Source organism: Triturus cristatus, chromosome 10 (assembly GCF_964204655.1).
Source record: "Triturus cristatus chromosome 10, aTriCri1.1, whole genome shotgun sequence".
NCBI lineage: Eukaryota > Metazoa > Chordata > Amphibia > Caudata > Salamandridae > Triturus > Triturus cristatus.
This window is the reverse complement of record NC_140593.1, coordinates 1,221,093,630-1,221,110,912: the sequence shown is the minus strand read 5'-3', so window position 1 is coordinate 1,221,110,912 and position 17,283 is coordinate 1,221,093,630. Positions and strand designations below refer to the sequence as shown.

The 17,283-nt window shown below is 49.0% G+C and overlaps 1 protein-coding gene across 1 annotated transcript in view; it reads left to right on the top strand.

Moving 5' to 3' along the window:
• Positions 1-17,283, top strand: part of LOC146797117 (caveolin-2-like) — a 51,632-nt gene that overhangs the window by 8,709 nt on the left and 25,640 nt on the right. Inside the window, exon 2 of the mRNA XM_085629765.1 lies at positions 10,041-10,228. Coding sequence (XP_085485891.1) covers positions 10,041-10,228 — 188 coding nt within the window. The remainder of the gene's footprint in view (positions 1-10,040; positions 10,229-17,283) is intronic.

Below are 17,283 nucleotides of genomic sequence, written 5' to 3'. Positions count from 1 at the left end.
AGCCCCGGAGGATGTCGGGGGATGGCACCAGGGGTCCACGGTACTGCCTGGTTTCCCAGGCCCATCCCCATTGGGTGCCAGGGGGGGAACCCTTCTTGGGTTGGCTCTGGCACGGTTATGTTGGGGGCTCAGTTGTCATGCTGGCCCACGCTCCCTCTATCTTGAGGGGGCAAGGTGAATTCGCCTTGTGATGTGCAACTTGCTGTACGGGGGACACAGTCCCGAATCATTTGGAATAGTCAATGCCGTGGTGCGGGGGGGAGTGGCCAGACATGACTCCTTTGAAGAACTGTTGATAGGAACCGACAGGTATTAGTTCGTACAATCAAGTGTCTTGATGTACAAATTGTAAATATCATTTGAAAGTTTTTTGATATTTCAGTAAAAAATGTTGTGTTTATGGAAATGGAATAAATACGGCCGTAGAATTGTATATTCTCTAACGCAGTAAAGGTGTCTGCGTGCCTTTGTCACCCCCCAAGAATTCCCACTCGGGAGGGAGGGTGAGGGGGGTTGGTTAGAATAGGTCTCAGGCCGATCCCCCACCTGTACTCATCACATGGGTTGGGTTAAGAATGGACGATGCGGGGTCAGCGGTGAGTGGGTGGCACGAGCTCTTCATTCACCGAAAACGGACATTCCGCATTTATTCACTTTCATCTCATTCACTATAATGGCCCCACCCTTTCCAAAACACTCAATCACTGTAAGGGCCTCACCCTTTCCAACACTTCCCTTCAATGTAGAGGTCTCCAACATTCTCATTCAGTGTAAGGGGACCCAGTCACCCTGTCCAACATTCCCATTCCATGTAAGGGGCCCCACCTTTTCTCTCATTCAATGTAAGGGGCCCCACCTTTTCCAACATTCTCATTCAATGTAAGGGCCCCACCCTTTCGCTCAATCAATGTAAGGGGCCCCACCTTTTCCAACATCCTCATTCAATGGAAGGGGCCCCACCCTTCCAACAATCTAATTCAATGTAAGGGGCCCCACCCTTTCTCTCATTCAATGTAAGGGGCCCCACCCTGCCCAACATTCTAATTCAATGTAAGGGGCTCCACCTTTTCTCTCATTCAATGTAAGAGGTCCACCTTTTCTCTCATTCAATGTAAGGGGCCCACCCTTCCTCTCATTCAGTGTAAAGGTTTCCTCCTTTTCCAAGTTTTAGTTCATAAAGCTACCCTGTAGCTCAGATCACCCTGTGTCCGCACCACAGGCTGAGGGTTCCTTGAAGGATGGAGGAACCAGTCATGGTCACCACAAGCCCCATCAGCAGGACTCCCTGTGACCTGAGTTGAGCCCTTAGCTCCTCCTGGAAGGACGACCTCGAGGCACTTATTTTTCCATGAAGCTTTAGGATCGCCCTGGAACTAACAATGTTGCATCAGTGATGTTTCTTGTCAGCGCTTGCAGCAGAGAGCTCAGAAGGCTGATCCGCAGCTGAACCTGACTATGGGATGACCCTATTAGTGAGAGCGCAGGTGGGACACGGGCAGAACCCAGTGATGAAGCTTGCACCTTGGTGGGTGAAGATTCTTGTCCCTAACAGAATTTCCTCCTTTCTTTCCTGTGGGGTCGATCACACCGTAGATCATACCATATACATTTGGAGTATCAAACTATTAAGTCCATCTCTAGTCTATACAGCTTGTACTGTTGGCACCTTTGCTGTACCTGCTCTGTGTGTGAGTGAAGCGTGCACTGCTCCTACCTGTGCTATTCATGTTCTGTGTGTGATGGAAGCTTGCACTGCTGCTGCCTGTGCTGTACCTGCTCTGTGTGTGAGCGAGGCTTGCCCTGCTCCTGTCTGTGCTGTACCTGTTCTGTGTGTGATGGAAGCTTGCACTGCTCCTACCTGTGCTGCATCTGCTCTGTGTGTGAGTGAGGCTTGCCCTGCTCCTGTCTGTGCTGTACCTGCTCTGTGTGTGAGTGAAGCTTGCACTGCCCCTACTGGTGCTGTACCTGTTCTGTGGGTTAGCGACCCTTGCCCTGCCCCTACCTGTGCTGTACCTGTTCTGTGTGGGAGTGAGGCTTGCACTGCTCCTACCTGTGCTGTACCTGTTTGGTGTGTGGGTGAAGCTGGCCCTGCTCCTGCCTGTGCTGTACTTGCTCTGTGTGTGAGTGAGGCTTGCGCTGCTCCTGTCTGTGATGTACCTGTTCTGTGTGGGATGGAAGATTGAACTGCTCCTACCTGTGCTGTACCTGCTCTGTGTGTGAGTGAGGCCTGCACTGCTGCTACCTGTGCTGTACCTGCTCTGTGTGTGAGTGAGGCTTGCACTGCTGCTGCCTGTGCTGTACCTGCTCTGTGTGTGCATGGTGCTTGCACTGCTGCTACCTGTGCTGTACCTGCTCTGTGTGTGAGCAAGGCTTGGACTGCTGATACATGTCCTTGACCTGCTCTGTGTGTGAGTGAAGCTTGCACTGATCTTACATGTGCTGTACCTGCTCTGTGTGTGAGTGAAGCTTGCACTGCTGATACATGTGCTGTATCGGTTCTGTGTGTGAGCGAGGCTTGCACTGCTCCTGTCTGTGCTGTACCTGCTCTGTGTGGAGAGACGCTTGCACTGCTGCTAACTGTGCTGTACCTCTTCTGTGTGGGAGTGAGGCTTGCACTGCTGCTGCCTGTGCTTTACCTGCCCTGTGTATGAGCGAGGTTTGCACTACTCCTGTCTGTTCTGTGCCTGCTCTGTGTGTGAGTGACGCTTGCAATGCTCCTACCTGTGCTGTACCTGTTCTGTGTGTGAGCGAGGCTTGCACTGCTGCTGCCTGTACTGAACCTGCTCCGAGTGAGGGCGATGCTTGCACTGCTACTCTCTGTGCTGTACATGTTCTGTGTGGTAGTGATGCTTGCACTGCTCCTACCTGTGCTGAACCTGCTCTGTGTGTGAGCGAGGCTTGCACTGCTGCTGTCCGTGCTGTACCTGTTCTGTGTGTGAATGAAGCTTGCACTGCTGATACATGTGCTGTACCTGCTCTGTGTGTATGAGCGAGACTTGCACTGCTGATAAATGTGCTGTACCTGCTCTGTGTGTGAGTGAGGCCTGCATTGCCCTTACCTGTGCTGTACCTGTTCTGTGTGTGAGTGAGGCTTGCATTGCTCCTACCTGTGCTGTACCTGCTCTGTGTGTGAGTGAAGCTTGCACTGCTGCTCTCTGTGCTGTACCTGCTCTGTGTGTGAGTGAAACTTGCACTGCTCCTACCTGTGCTGTACCTGCTCTGTATGTGAGTGAGGCTTGCACTGCTCCTACCTGTGCTGTACCTGCTCTGTATGTGAGTGAGGCTTGCACTGCTCCTACCTGTGCTATACCTGCTCTGTGTGTGAGTGAGGCTTGCACTGCTCCTACCTGTGCTGTACCTGTTCTGTGTGTCAGTGAGGCTTGCACTGCTCCTACCTGTGCTGTACCTGTTCTGTGGGGAGTGACGCTTGCCCTGCTCCTGTCTGTGCTGTGCCTGCTCTGTGTGTGAGTGAGGCTTGCATTGCTCCTACCTGTGCTGTACCTGCTCTGTGTGTGAGTGAAGCTTGCACTGCTGCTGTCTGTGCTGTACCTGCTCTGTGTGTGAGTGAGGCTTGCATTGCTCCTACCTGTGCTGTACCTGCTCTGTGTGTGAGTGAAGCTTGCACTGCTCCTACCTGTGCTGTACCTGTTCTGTGTGTCAGTGAGGCTTGCACTGCTCCTACCTGTGCTGTACCTGTTCTGTGTGGGAGTGACGCTTGCCCTGCTCCTGTCTGTGCTGTGCCTGCTCTGTGTGTGAGCGAGGCTTGTACTGCTGCTGTTTGTGTTGCACCCGTTCTGTGTGCGAGGGATGTTTGCACTGCTACTCTGTATGCTGTACCTGTTCTGTGTGTGACTGAGGCTTGCCCTGCTGCTGTCTTGCCTGTGTGTGACAGAACCTGATGTGTTTGCAAGAGAAGCTTGCACTGCTGCTGTGTGTGCTGTGCCTGTTCTGTGTATGTGGAAAGCTTTCACTGTTGCTATCTAAACTGTTCCTGTGTGTGTGTGTTGTTTTGTTTATTTGTTATGTGTCTGTGTGACTGTGTGTGTTGTGTTTCATTTGTAAATGTATGGTTCTTGATATTTGGAACCCATCTAATATGTTCACTGTACATGCTAGCAATTGATGCATATGATAAAATGCATAATTGCACAAAGATGCCTGCATGATACATTGGACTTAATAATGGGAAGGCAGATATTGAAAAGTAGGGATGGGCGGAATTTGCGTAGTCGCGCTACGCAAAGCTGCGTGGAACGGTAAACAAATCTCCGCGAGCACGCAGAAATTCCGCGAACACGCAGAATTGCTTGTTCGCAATGCTTTTTTCCTGTTCGCGAACGCTGTTTGTGTGCTCAGGGGAAAATATCAGTATTCATGTATCTGAGGCTGCTCCCAGGTACAGTATTCATGTATCTGAGGCTGCTCCCAGGTACAGTATTCATGTATCTGAGGCTACTCCCAGGTACAGTATTCATGTATCTGAGGCTGCTCCCAGGTACAGTATTCATGTATCTGAGGCTGCTCCCAGGTACAGTATTCATGTATCTGAGGCTACTCCCAGGTACAGTATTCATTTATCTGAGGCTGCTCCCAGGTACAGTATTCATGTATCTGAGGCTACTCCCAGGTACAGTATTCATGTATCTGAGGCTACTCCCAGGTACAGTATTCATGTATCTGAGGCTGCTCCCAGGTACAGTATTCATGAACCTGAGGCTGCTCCCAGGTACAGTATTCATGTATCTGAGGCTGCTCCCAGGTACAGTATTCATGTATCTGAGGCTGCTCCCAGGTACAGTATTCATGTATCTGAGGCTGCTCCCAGGTACAGTATTCATGTATCTGAGGCTACTCCCAGGTACAGTATTCATGTATCTGAGGCTGCTCCCAGGTACAGTATTCATGTATCTGAGGCTACTCCCAGGTACAGTATTCATGTATCTGAGGCTACTCCCAGGTACAGTATTCATGTATCTGAGGCTACTCCCAGGTACAGTATTCATGTATCTGAGGCTGCTCCCAGGTACAGTATTCATGAACCTGAGGCTGCTCCCAGGTACAGTATTCATGTATCTGAGGCTGCTCCCAGGTACAGTATTCATGTATCTGAGGCTGCTCCCAGGTACAGTATTCATGAACCTGAGGCTGCTCCCAGGTACAGTATTCATGTATCTGAGGCTGCTCCCAGGTACAGTATTCATGTATCTGAGGCTGCTCCCAGGTACAGTATTCATGTATCTGAGGCTGCTCCCAGGTACAGTATTCATGTATCTGAGGCTACTCCCAGGTACAGTATTCATGTATCTGAGGCTACTCCCAGGTACAGTATTCATGTATCTGAGGCTGCTCCCAGGTACAGTATTCATGAACCTGATGCTGCTCCCAGGTACAGTACTCATGTACCTGATGCTGCTCCCAGGTGCGGTATGCATGTACCTGGGGTTGCTCTCAGGTGTAGGCGTGCTCTGGCAGAAGCTCCTCCCCCATGTGGAAGTGGTCTTGAAACCGTAGAAGCAGATCAAGCCCAACTTTAGGTGCCCTAAACCCTCTGACAAAGGGCAGGCTCAGCCGCTTCACTGACCTGAGCCGGGGAATCTGGCGGGCTGCAACCCACCATGATATGCCCAGCAGGGCCGGCTTTTGCGCTGTTGGTGCCCTGTGCGACAATGTTTGTTGGCGCCCCCCAATGACCACCTCTGTCAGGGATTCCTTCACTAACACCCTTCAACAGTGCACCTCAAGTCTCCATAACTACTTTCTCACTGATTCATTAAATTATTTTTATAGCAACACTCATACCAGTGTAGGGTGTTAGAGCTTTTACATCACACATATTATACAGAGACACTCAATCCAGTGCCGTAGCTAGCCTTTTGGCTGCCCGTGGAGGTCACTGCATGTTCCACCCCGTTGCAGTCGATTGAAGAGTGGGGGGGGATTGCTACCCCTAGATGGCAGGTAAGAGCAGGCGAGGCCGCCACTGCCAAAACCCATGCCGCCTGGAGTGGACCACCCCTCCCCCCTTGCTATGCCACTGAATCAATTATACGTGTGTAAATCAGTATGGGAAACATTACATAAGACAGAGGACTACAATAGGAGTCATGTCATCCATACTTGTAGGCAGTATAGTTTAAGACTGCTTGGTCTAGAGAAGGACAAAATTAGAATATAAAACTGAACACCGTGGTTGGGGGTTCTCTTTAATAATAAGAATTGATTTCTTCCCCAATCAACCCATTTTGCAACATTAGGATAATAAAAGACTGGAAATAAAATCGTAAAACTCTTTAACCTATACCATGCTGTTTTCATGCAGTTCTTTGATGACAGTTAATTGCTCACTGTTCTACATTAGGATTTTATCTTAAAAACTGCAAGTAAGAATAGGGGGCCTCATTTATGAGAAGTGACGCATCGCTGCGGGTAAGCAGCGATGCGTCACTTCTCAGTGCGCCCTCCTTGCGACACCAATGATGCGTCATATTTATAATATGACGCATCATGTCGCAAGGAAGGACAGATACGTCAGTTTAACTGACGTATCTGTCGGCGCGAAAAGTGGCGCATTGCTGGAGTTGTGTCGGAAGCCTGACGCAACTCCAGCAATGTTCCTTTCACATGGGGCTTGCCCCATGTGAAAGGGCCTGCATCTCCTTTACGCCTGCAAGGTTTTGACGTATTGGCGTCCTAAAAGTGACACAGCGAAATCTCATAGATTTTGCTGCGCCACTCCTACGACCCTTTCTTGCGGGGGTACGCCCACCCTGCATACATTATACCTGGCGCAGGTGTAATGTAGCGCAGGGGTTTACGAAGTGACGCATCTACCTAGATGCGTCACTTCGTAAATATGGCGCAACATGGCGCATGTTTTACGCCACTGGTGTGTCACAAAAAGTGACGCACCGGTGGCGCAAAGTGACGCAGGGGCTCATAAATGAGCCCCAGGATCTCTCTGACAAAAGCAGTAGATGTATTTACATGATATGTTCTTTGAGATCTGTATGGTACACGTTCTTTGCAGCAGGCACATTAACCCTCTGTGCTACCTTACGATAAATCACAACTTTCACAGTTCCGATCTCTCTCTGCAGAAAAAACATTAATCACCGGAGTTATCGTGACATGTTTATTGTTGCCAGAAAATTGCTGGAAGCAAAGAATGCGGCAGCAGGTGCATTTAAAACTATAATAAATGTTCCACTGCCACAGAGCCAGCCCTGCCTACAACTTACTTTGTTTGAATTCACAAACTGAAAGTGAATTACACAAAAGTGAGCTGACGTAGACTATCTCTAGCAATCAAGGCGACAAGAAGACATACTGAAATGTTAACGAGAAACCTTTTATTTTATTTTCTGACTCATAAGCAAAACAAATGTTTACTTTTACTGCAGCCCATGGGTGGGCATAAAAGTGTGCCTCCTGATCTAATTAACACTGTCTTATGTTTCTAGGAAGATTATTGTCCTGGAAAAGAAAGCTTGATGTTCAACAGAGCTGTTTTTAGGCAAATGCGACTGGCGCCGATTTCAGAACCCAAATGGCGCCCTCTGACCTAGGCACCCGGTGCGGTGGCACCGCTCACACTGCCCAAAAGCTGGCACTGAAAGAAAGCTTGATGTTCAACAGTGCAGGCTTTTGGGCAATGCGACTGGCGCCGATTTCAGAGCCCAAATGGCGCTGTGCGGTGGCACCGCTCGCACCGCCCCAAAGCCAGCACTGTGCCCCAGATCAGTTGGGGCTTGGCGTGCTTCAAGAAGCCCGAAGACATAGTTGTGGTATGACAAACAACACCAACATCAGGATTGGTGTATAGTGTGCTATAGTGAGGACGTAGGTTTCATAATAGCGGTGTGCCTCAGATTACTCAAAGGTTTGGTTGCAGTGTGCCTGAAGTCACTGTTAGGTTTACTATTGGCATGCTTTTAAGTAAGGCCACAGGTTTAATGCTGGTGGGTACCTCAAGTCACCGAAAGGTGTGGCTGCAGTGTGTCTGAAGTCATTGAAAGGTGTGGCTGCAATGTGCCTGAAGTCATTGAAAGGTGTGGCTGCAGTGTGCCTGAAGTCATTGAAAGGTGTGGCTGCAGTGTGCCTGAAGTCATTGAAAGGTTTGGTTGTAGTGTGTCTGAAGTCATTGAAAGGTGTGGCTGCAATGTGCCTGAAGTCATTGAAAGGTGTGGCTGCAATGTGCCTGAAGTCATTGAAAGATGTGGTTGGAGTGTGCCTGAAGTCATTGAAAGGTGTGGCTGCAGTGTGCCTGAAGTCATTGAAAGGTGTGGCTGCAGTGTGCCTGAAGTCATTAAAAGGTTTGGTTGCAGTGTGCCTGAAGTCATTGAAAGGTGTGGCTGCAGTGTGCCTGAAGTCACTGTAAGGTTTGGTTGCAGTGTGCCTGAAGTCACTGAAAGGTTTGGTTACAGTGTGCCTGAAGTCACTGAAAGGTTTGGCTACAGTGTGTCTGAAGTCATTAAAAGGTTTGGTTGCAGTGTGCCTGAAGTCATTGAAAGGTGTGGCTGCAGTGTGCCTGAAGTCATTGAAAGGTTTGGGTGCAGTGTGCCTGAAGTCATTAAAAGGTTTGGTTGCAGTGTGCCTGTGGTCATTGAAAGGTTTTGTTGCAGTGTGCCTGAAGTCATTGAAAGGTGTGGCTGCAGTGCGCCTGAAGTCACTGTAAGGTTTGGTTGCAGTGTGCCTGAAGTCACTGAAAGGTTTGGCTACAGTGTGCCTGAAGTCACTGAAAGGTTTGGCTACAGTGTGCCTGAAGTCATTGAAAGGTTTGGTTGCAGTGTGCCTGAAGTCATTTAAAGGTTTGGTTGCAGTGTGCCTGAAGTCATTGAAAGGTTTGGCTACAGTGTGCCTGAAGTCACTGTAAGGTTTGGTTGCAGTGTGCCTGAAGTCACTGAAAGGTTTGGTTACAGTGTGCCTGAAGTCACTGAAAGGTTTGGCTACAGTGTGTCTGAAGTCATTAAAAGGTTTGGTTGCAGTGTGCCTGAAGTCATTGAAAGGTGTGGCTGCAGTGTGCCTGAAGTCATTGAAAGGTTTGGTTGCAGTGTGCCTGAAGTCATTGAAAGGTTTGGTTGCAGTGTGCCTGTGGTCATTGAAAGGTTTTGTTGCAGTGTGCCTGAAGTCATTGAAAGGTGTGGCTGCAGTGTGCCTGAAGTCACTGTAAGGTTTGGTTGCAGTGTGCCTGAAGTCACTGAAAGGTTTGGCTACAGTGTGCCTGAAGTCACTGAAAGGTTTGGCTACAGTGTGCCTGAAGTCATTGAAAGGTTTGGTTGCAGTGTGCCTGAAGTCATTTAAAGGTTTGGTTACAGTGTGCCTGAAGTCATTGAAAGGTTTGGCTACAGTGTGCCTGAAGTAATTGAAAGGTTTGGTTGCAGTGTGCCTGAAGTCATTTAAAGGTTTGGTTGCAGTGTGCCTGAAGTCACTGAAAGGTTTGGTTGCAGTGTGCCTAAAGTCATTGAAAGGTGTGGCTGCAATGTGCCTGAAGTCAATGAAAGGTTTGGTTGCAGTGTGCCTGAAGTCACTAAAAGATTTGGTTGTAGTGGCCTGAAGTTACTGAAAGGGTTGGCTGCAGTGTTCCTGACGTCACTGGCTGCAGTGTTCCTGACGTCTCTGAAAGGTTTGGCTGCAGTGTTCCTGACGTCTCTGAAAGGTTTGGCTGCAGTGTTCTTGACTTAACTGAAAGGTGTGGCTGCAGTGTGCCAGAAGTCACATTAAGGTTTGGTTGCAGTGTGCCTGAAGTCAGTGAAAGGTTTGGTTGCAGTGTGCCTGAAGTCAATGAAATGTGTGGCTGCAGTGGGCCTGAAGTTACTGAAAGGTTTGGCTGCAGTGTTCCTGACGTCACTGGCTGCAGTGTTCCTGACGTCTCTGAAATGTTTGGCTGCAGTGTTCTTGACTTAACTGAAAGGTTTGGCTGCAGTGTGCCTGACGTCACTGGCTGCAGTGTGCCTGACCTCACTATGGTGGTTTAAGTTTAATAGTGATGTGCTCGAGACAGCTGAGTTCATGGTCACCCTGCTCTTCTGCCCCTCTCACAGGTGGACTTCTCCAACGTGCTGGCCGAGCCCGGCTCCTTCCACAGCTTCGACAAGGTCTGGACGTGGAGTGACATCCTCTTCGAGGCCTCCAAGCTCTGGTGCTACCGGCTCATCTCGCTGCTCTGCGCCGTCCCCGTCTCGCTGCTCAATGGCGTGCTCTTCGCCTTGGTGGGCTGCCTGCACATCTGGTGAGTCCCGCCCGCCCTCACCCCCTTTCATTAAAGCCCACTGACACAACTTCGGGGCTGCAGCGCTGGTCAAGGATGTTTTACAGGAAACTGACGTGTTTGCATCTTTTATAAATGTGAGGGACGCCCACTCATTTGCCACCCATTCTGAGGGACCCTCGCCCCTTGCTCCCCAGCCAGAGGCGCCGCGAGGAGGCAACGCAGCGTTCATTAAAACCCTGGAGTAGACGGGACACTTCAGTTGGGGTTTGGATACATTTCTCACAAACTATCCTGAGAGGTTGTCGAGCGTCACCTTGTTCCAGCCGCTGCAGACAAACAACAGCTTCCTCTGGCAAAGGGAGGGGATGTGGTCCGTCGGCTAGACTGCCGACTTTGGTGCTGGAAACCGGGGTTCGAGCCGCAGGGTCGCGTCCACATCCTGTGATCCTGGGCAAATCACTTAGGGGCATATTATCAAGAAACGGCGTAAAAATTATCGCCGCTTTAGTGGCAGAAAACTGCCGCTAAAGCGGCGATAATGGGCTTGATAATATGCCCTTGAGAATTCCCATAGAAGCCCATGTTCTGGTGTCAACATGGGCTTCTATGGGAATTCTCTGCGGCATATTATCAAGCCCATTATCGCCGCTTTAGCGGCGGTTTCCTGCCGCTAAAGCGGCGATAATTTTAATGCTGTGCTTGATAATATGCCCCTTAATCTCCCGTGTCTGAATGTGTAATGTAAATACGGTGCTCGTGTAAAGCGCTCCAATACCTTTGGGTCGAGTTGGCTCTATATATATATGCAACAACAAAAAAAAGAAAGACAGGTGGCGACAGCACCTGCGAAAGTTCCCGCAGGAGAACATGCAGTGACAGCGCTGACTCCACAAGATGGCGCTGGTGCTATGGAGAACCGGCAGCGGAGCGCTGCCCTAAATATATCCAATGGGTCTTTTCCCTTTCCCCCCCTGATCACCAGGCCCTTTAACCAAACCTACCAGAGAGACGCACAGAAAAGAAGGCAGGACACCTCTTAGAAGAAAGGGAGTGTGCTGGGGGCCTAAGAGCCCACCAAACTAAGGGGCATTTCTACAAGGGGATTGTGCCACCAATACGTCACTTCTACCCACGATCCGGTGGCGCAGTGCCCTGCACCATATTTACAAAGGTGTGTTTAGCCACTTTTTGTGGCTTAATTTCGTTTTGTAAATAGGGTACCCTTTCACGCAGTTTTCTACGTGAAAGGGGCGTGCAATGTGCGTTGCTGTGGGCGTTCCACCGCAACACCCATTGCTTTTTGATGCTGCCCAGATTGACAAAAATGTGTAAATCTGAGGCAGCACCAAAAATTAAACCAATGCAAAAGCAGGCGTTAGAATGGCGCAACGAGGAGAAATGCTTTTATTTCTCCTCATTTTCACTTAGTAGCACCCATAGAAAGAGCGAATCACCAATAATGGTATGTTTTGTGCATGAAGGTGTCCCTCCTGCGCATAAACAATCATTGAATGATGGTGATTGGCTGCTCCTGTGTGTGCTGCAGCACACGTGGAAGTGGCCCATCGCCATTGTTGATTGTTTATGTGCAGGAAGTAACACCTTCCTGCACATAAACAATCCTTCCAGGCAACCTAGCACTATGGTGCACGGTGTCTGTGTTGGCGCTAGGCAGCTATTTTTAACACCAGCGCAAGGGAAAAAACTGCGTTTTGGGAATGGCGCAGCGTGGCTCTGCCAAATTTGCAGCTGCAACATTTCCTCATAAATATGCCTCTAAATCTCCAGATGTTTGGGAATGCCACATGGCTGAAATAGAATTACTAAGGTCAATAGGTGTGGCTTTAAAAGAATGAAGTTATGAGCAAGAGCGGTCACGAATTCCACTACCAACTTTACATACTATCTGTACCGGCACTGGCACGTTTCCCTTCGTGTGCACCGTTTCCCCTGCATGAACACTGAGATACTTGCGTGACCGCTCTTGCTTATAACTTCAGGTTACGCCAGTTACCATGACGGGGTCAATTACAATAGCTTTGTGCCACAACAATGCTCGAACTGGCACTGGCACTAAGTATGATGCATAACTAAAATGTCCTCCTCACCACCACTGGAACCGCATGTGGTATCTAATGAGCGCTCTTATGCATTACCCTCTAATAAGCCCTTTTAGCTCTTCATACACTTGAGCACAATGATCTTCAATAAGAGAGCAAAAAAACACAAAGTCACACATGGATGCGCATGTCTCATGCATGTGCGTGTCTCATTACAGTTTAATTCAAGCTCTTTTCATTACTGTCAATTGAGCGCGATGAAACACGCTCTTGTTTTTAATGTCTACTTGGTTGTTCCTTTGTCTCCCCTTTTTCTCCCCTTTCTCACCAGGTCTACAATACCCCAGTACTAGCCTACTAGGGTACCCCCCCCCCTACCGTGTCTGGCAACTAGTCAAAAATTATAGACCCAGACGGTAGTGCACCACTCACTTTTTAGTTCTTTTTTGGTCCTGATGAAGTGCCACTTGACCCGTTAGGAGCAAATGGGGCACGAAACAAGTTGACCCACCACTCTATGGCAGCCCTTTAGGAACATTACATCAATCTTTTTAATTAGGCTTGAGCTACCTAAACATTAAAAACCAGATCAGAGTAGACCTATTTTACTTCACTTACCCATGCACTACCCAGCCCTCATACCCGCACGCACCCTACAGCTTCTTCAAAAGATCTTCGCCAAAGAGTCCTGTCTACGGGAGCCCTTCGGGCATTGCAGTGCATGCCCGACAAGGAGCATGGCCCAATGATGAAGCATGACATCCTCCGGGGTGTGTGAGGGCATCACGAAGAAAGACCTCCCTTTTCCCACACGTCCAGTTAGGAACTGCACACCCTCTTGATATACAGTCCCATTAGGGAGCTAGTGCGCAGGACATGTTTAGATATAGCTCCCGGTCCCTCTCTTTTTGAAACAGAGCAGACAGTGCAATGTGTCACAACAAATGGGCTGTTTCCAATGCAGATGTGAACCTGTGGCACCACTGGGAACTAGTGAAGGACAGCCCAGCTATTTGTAGCTACTGGTCCATGTTTGACTGTGCAAGCAACACCAACCTGCCTTTCAAAAGGGGCAGAGATCACCGCGCAGGCAGGTGAAGTGAGCGACTGCACATACCTGCACGGGATGCCTGGGGGGCTCGTGTGACCCCCTAAGCACCCTCACTAAAGGTACCCTTGGCTGCCACACTGACATGTGCCATGTCTATGCGGCACACAGTCAGTGAGGCTCCTGGTGGCCCCCTTGCCTCTGCACATGCATCTGAAAATAGCGTGGGTGCAAAGACAAAATGTTCGCTCATTTGCATGCGGGAATGCCCTTTTTTTATAACGTCGGTGCACAATAAGTGCCGGTACAATCTATACTATACAAGTGTTTGCACAAGCATCTGCAGCCCCTTCTGTATTACCAAAGTGACCGGCGCGATGCATGAAACAGGTGCAAACACTTTGGCACAAGTACCTGGGTGAAACATCTTTTTCCAGTACCAGTTCAATTTTAAATCTCCTTCAGAACTTCTGGGATGTCTTGCAGGATGCAAAGGAGGCACTGAAGAAAGATTTGGTGCATAATGTTTCTTCATGATGTCCCATGCATATAGATCTTCTTGAAAAATGATCATCCAGTAATGACGTAAGCAAGGAAGCCCCCCTCTTGTGGGGGATACATGCTCCAAGGTTAGTAAAGAAGCCATTGTATGCCTGAGGAGAATTCCTCATTTGCCGCCAAGGTGGAAGCGGTTGATGTTAGTTTAGCCCCAAATCGACACTTTTACCAGAGACAGAGTGTTGAGTTAGTTGATTTACCAGCTGTCTGACCTATAATCACACCAAAATGAATGGGTTGGTGGAGCGTTTTAATGTTTAACGACATAATGGATGCCTTGGAATGGCTCTTTACAAACGAGAGTACCAGTAAGTACCAGTATCAAAAGGGGAAGCAGGGCAGACTCAGTGGCAGAAGCATGAGGACTGGTTTGTTAAAATGAGGAAAATATATGAGTGCCACTCCGATAGCCAAGATGCAGCACCACACGGAGCGCGCTGTGGGCCAAAAGTGGCCCTCTGTGGGTTTTAGCCTTAGAGCCATGCTGACGGAACACCCTGAAGCTGTGAGTCTCCGAGCCAGGACTACTGCCACTGCCAGAGAGAGACAGGCAGTGGGGCAGGCAGTGAGCAGTGGCAGAGTCCACGACTGATAATGTGTAACGGCGCCTGAGTGTATGTGGACGTGCGTTTGTATCCAAGAGTGCAAGTGTGGGGTTGAGCAAAGGAGTGTAGCTAGGGTTTGGTTTAATTGAAAAGGGTGACCACAAATAGTATTTGGCCTCTCAGACATCTATAGCAGCTTTTGAAGCATTCACAGAGAGAATTAACTGGGCTGGTATTAGATGTGCCTGGTGTAAGAAATGCTTGGAGTTAATAGTTCCATGATGGTATGGTATAATGCAGTTTTGACTTGATTTGTAGGTCAAAGCCTTCAAGACAGTGCAGCTGTCTGGTTGGCCCACGCCTTCTTGTGGGCGTCCTGAAAGCTTCCCTGGGAATGCATTTCACCCATTTATTACTGATGTCTTTGTGGTTTGTGACTCACAAGTGCCTACTTTCTATTTGCTGGCTTTAGTTGCTTCACACTGTCCAGCTTGAGTGTGTCCAGCCGCGCTCCGTGCAGGTAACAGCGGTGGGGCCGTGTAAGGAGGGATTCCAAGGGATGATGCAGAGGGAAAATTATTTAATTATTTAATTTTCCATTTACATCGTCCATTGGAATCCCCCCTTACACAGCCCCACCGCCTCACCGCCGTTACCTGCACGGACCACGGCTGAGTGTGTCCCTCCCGGGATCGAGTACCCGATTTCTGTAATCTTGTTGTTACTTTGTCACTTAAGCTGTGCATTCAAAGACAGATGTCAAACATAAGGCTTCGTCCAAGGGAGCTTGGTGTTTACTTTTCTTTCTCTGACTTCGAAGTGAGAGAATTTATGTGACATTCCTGGGGAGTTCCCATGTGAGAGAAGAGGGTGTAGGGTGTTATTTTTCTAGCATACAACAAAATGAACTGTGCTGATGTTTCAGAATATATCAGAATTAGAGAAGTACAAATGAAGTACATTTTTTTGTCTTTCTGAAGAGTGGTGTAATCAAATGTTAGAATAGGATCAAAACACATCAATACACTAGGTGACAGCGTTTCCACATATTATCGTTTGTGCACAGTTACTCTGTGCAAATGTCACAGTCATTTCAATCGAAAATCTGCTGTCTGTAATGGCAGTGCGATACCACAACATGCACACTCCACACTAAGCCACTCCACTCTACACTACTCCACTATACAACACTCTGCTCCAATGTACGCCACTCCATCACACTTTACTCCATCTATGCCCCTCCCCTCTAAGGCATGCCAATATATTCTACATCACGCCATGACATGCCGCTCCATTCTACCACACTCCACATCACTCCACGCCACGCCACTCCATTCCATTCTATGAAATGTGACTCTGCTCCACACTCCTGCACTCTTAGACACTCTATGCCACTCCACTCAACGGTACTATACTCTACGTGCCTCCACTCTAAGCTCCTCAACTCTATGCCCCTCCACTCCACTCTATCCCACTCTACCCCACTCCACTCTAATCCACCCCACTCCACTTCACTACAATCAACCTCAATCTACTCCATTCTAATCTACCCCACTCCACTCTGTTTACCCCAATCTACACCACTCCACTCCACTCCACTCCAATCTACCCCACTCCACTGAATTCACCCCAATCTACCCCACTCCACTCCACTTTAATCCACTAAATCCAACTCACTCCACTTCAATCTACCCCAATCCCTCCCACTTCAATCTACCCAATCCACCCCAGTCCACCCCAATCTAACCCATTCCACTCAACTCCAATCTACCCCACTCCACTTCATTCTACCCTAGTCTACCCACTCCACTCTACTCTACTCTAATGTACCCCACTCCACTCTAATCCACCCCACTCCAATCTCCACTCCATTACATTCTATCTCATCCCACTCCCCTCTACCCCAAAATACACAACTCCAATCTACCACAATCTACCACACTCCAGTCTACCACATTGTACCCCACTCCAATCTATCCCACTCCAATCTATCCCACTCCAATCTACCATACTCCACTCCAATCTATCCCATTCTACCCAACTGCAATCCACCCAATCTACTCCCCATTTACCCCAGTCTGCCCCTCTCCATTCTCCTACAATCGACCCCACTCTAATCTACTCCCCTCCACTCCAATCTAACCCACTCCACCCAATCTACTCAAATCCAATCTACCCAATTCTATCACACTCCCTACCCCAATCTACCCCAAAACACCCCACCCCACTCCAAACTACACTACTCCAATCAACCCCACTCCAATCTACTCAACTCCAATCTACTCCAGTTCGATATACTCCACTTCAACCACCCCACTCAACCCCAATCTACCCCATTCTACCCCACTGTAACTCAACATACCCCACTATGACACTCCAATGACACTCCAATCTACGCCACCCATCCCAATCTAACCCACATCACTTTACCCCACTCCACTCCAATCTACCCCAACCTACCCCAACCCCCTCTCCAAACTACCCAATCCACCCACTCCACCCCAATCTAACCCACTCCACTCCAATCTACTTCACTCCACTTCAATCTACCACAATCTACCCCACTCCACTGCAATCTACCTCTATCTATCTATCCACTCCAATCTACCCTAATCCAACCTACCCCACTCCACTCTAATCTACCCCACTCCGGTCCAATCTCCACTGCACTCCAATATATCCCTCTCCACTCCCCTCTACTCCAATCTTCACCACTCCAACCTACCACAATATACCCCAATCCAGTCTACCCCTCTGCAATCCAACCCAATCTACTCCACACTACCTGTCTACCCCCACTCCACTCTCCCACAATCTAACCCACTCCGCTCCAATCTAACCCACCCCACTCAATCTAACCCA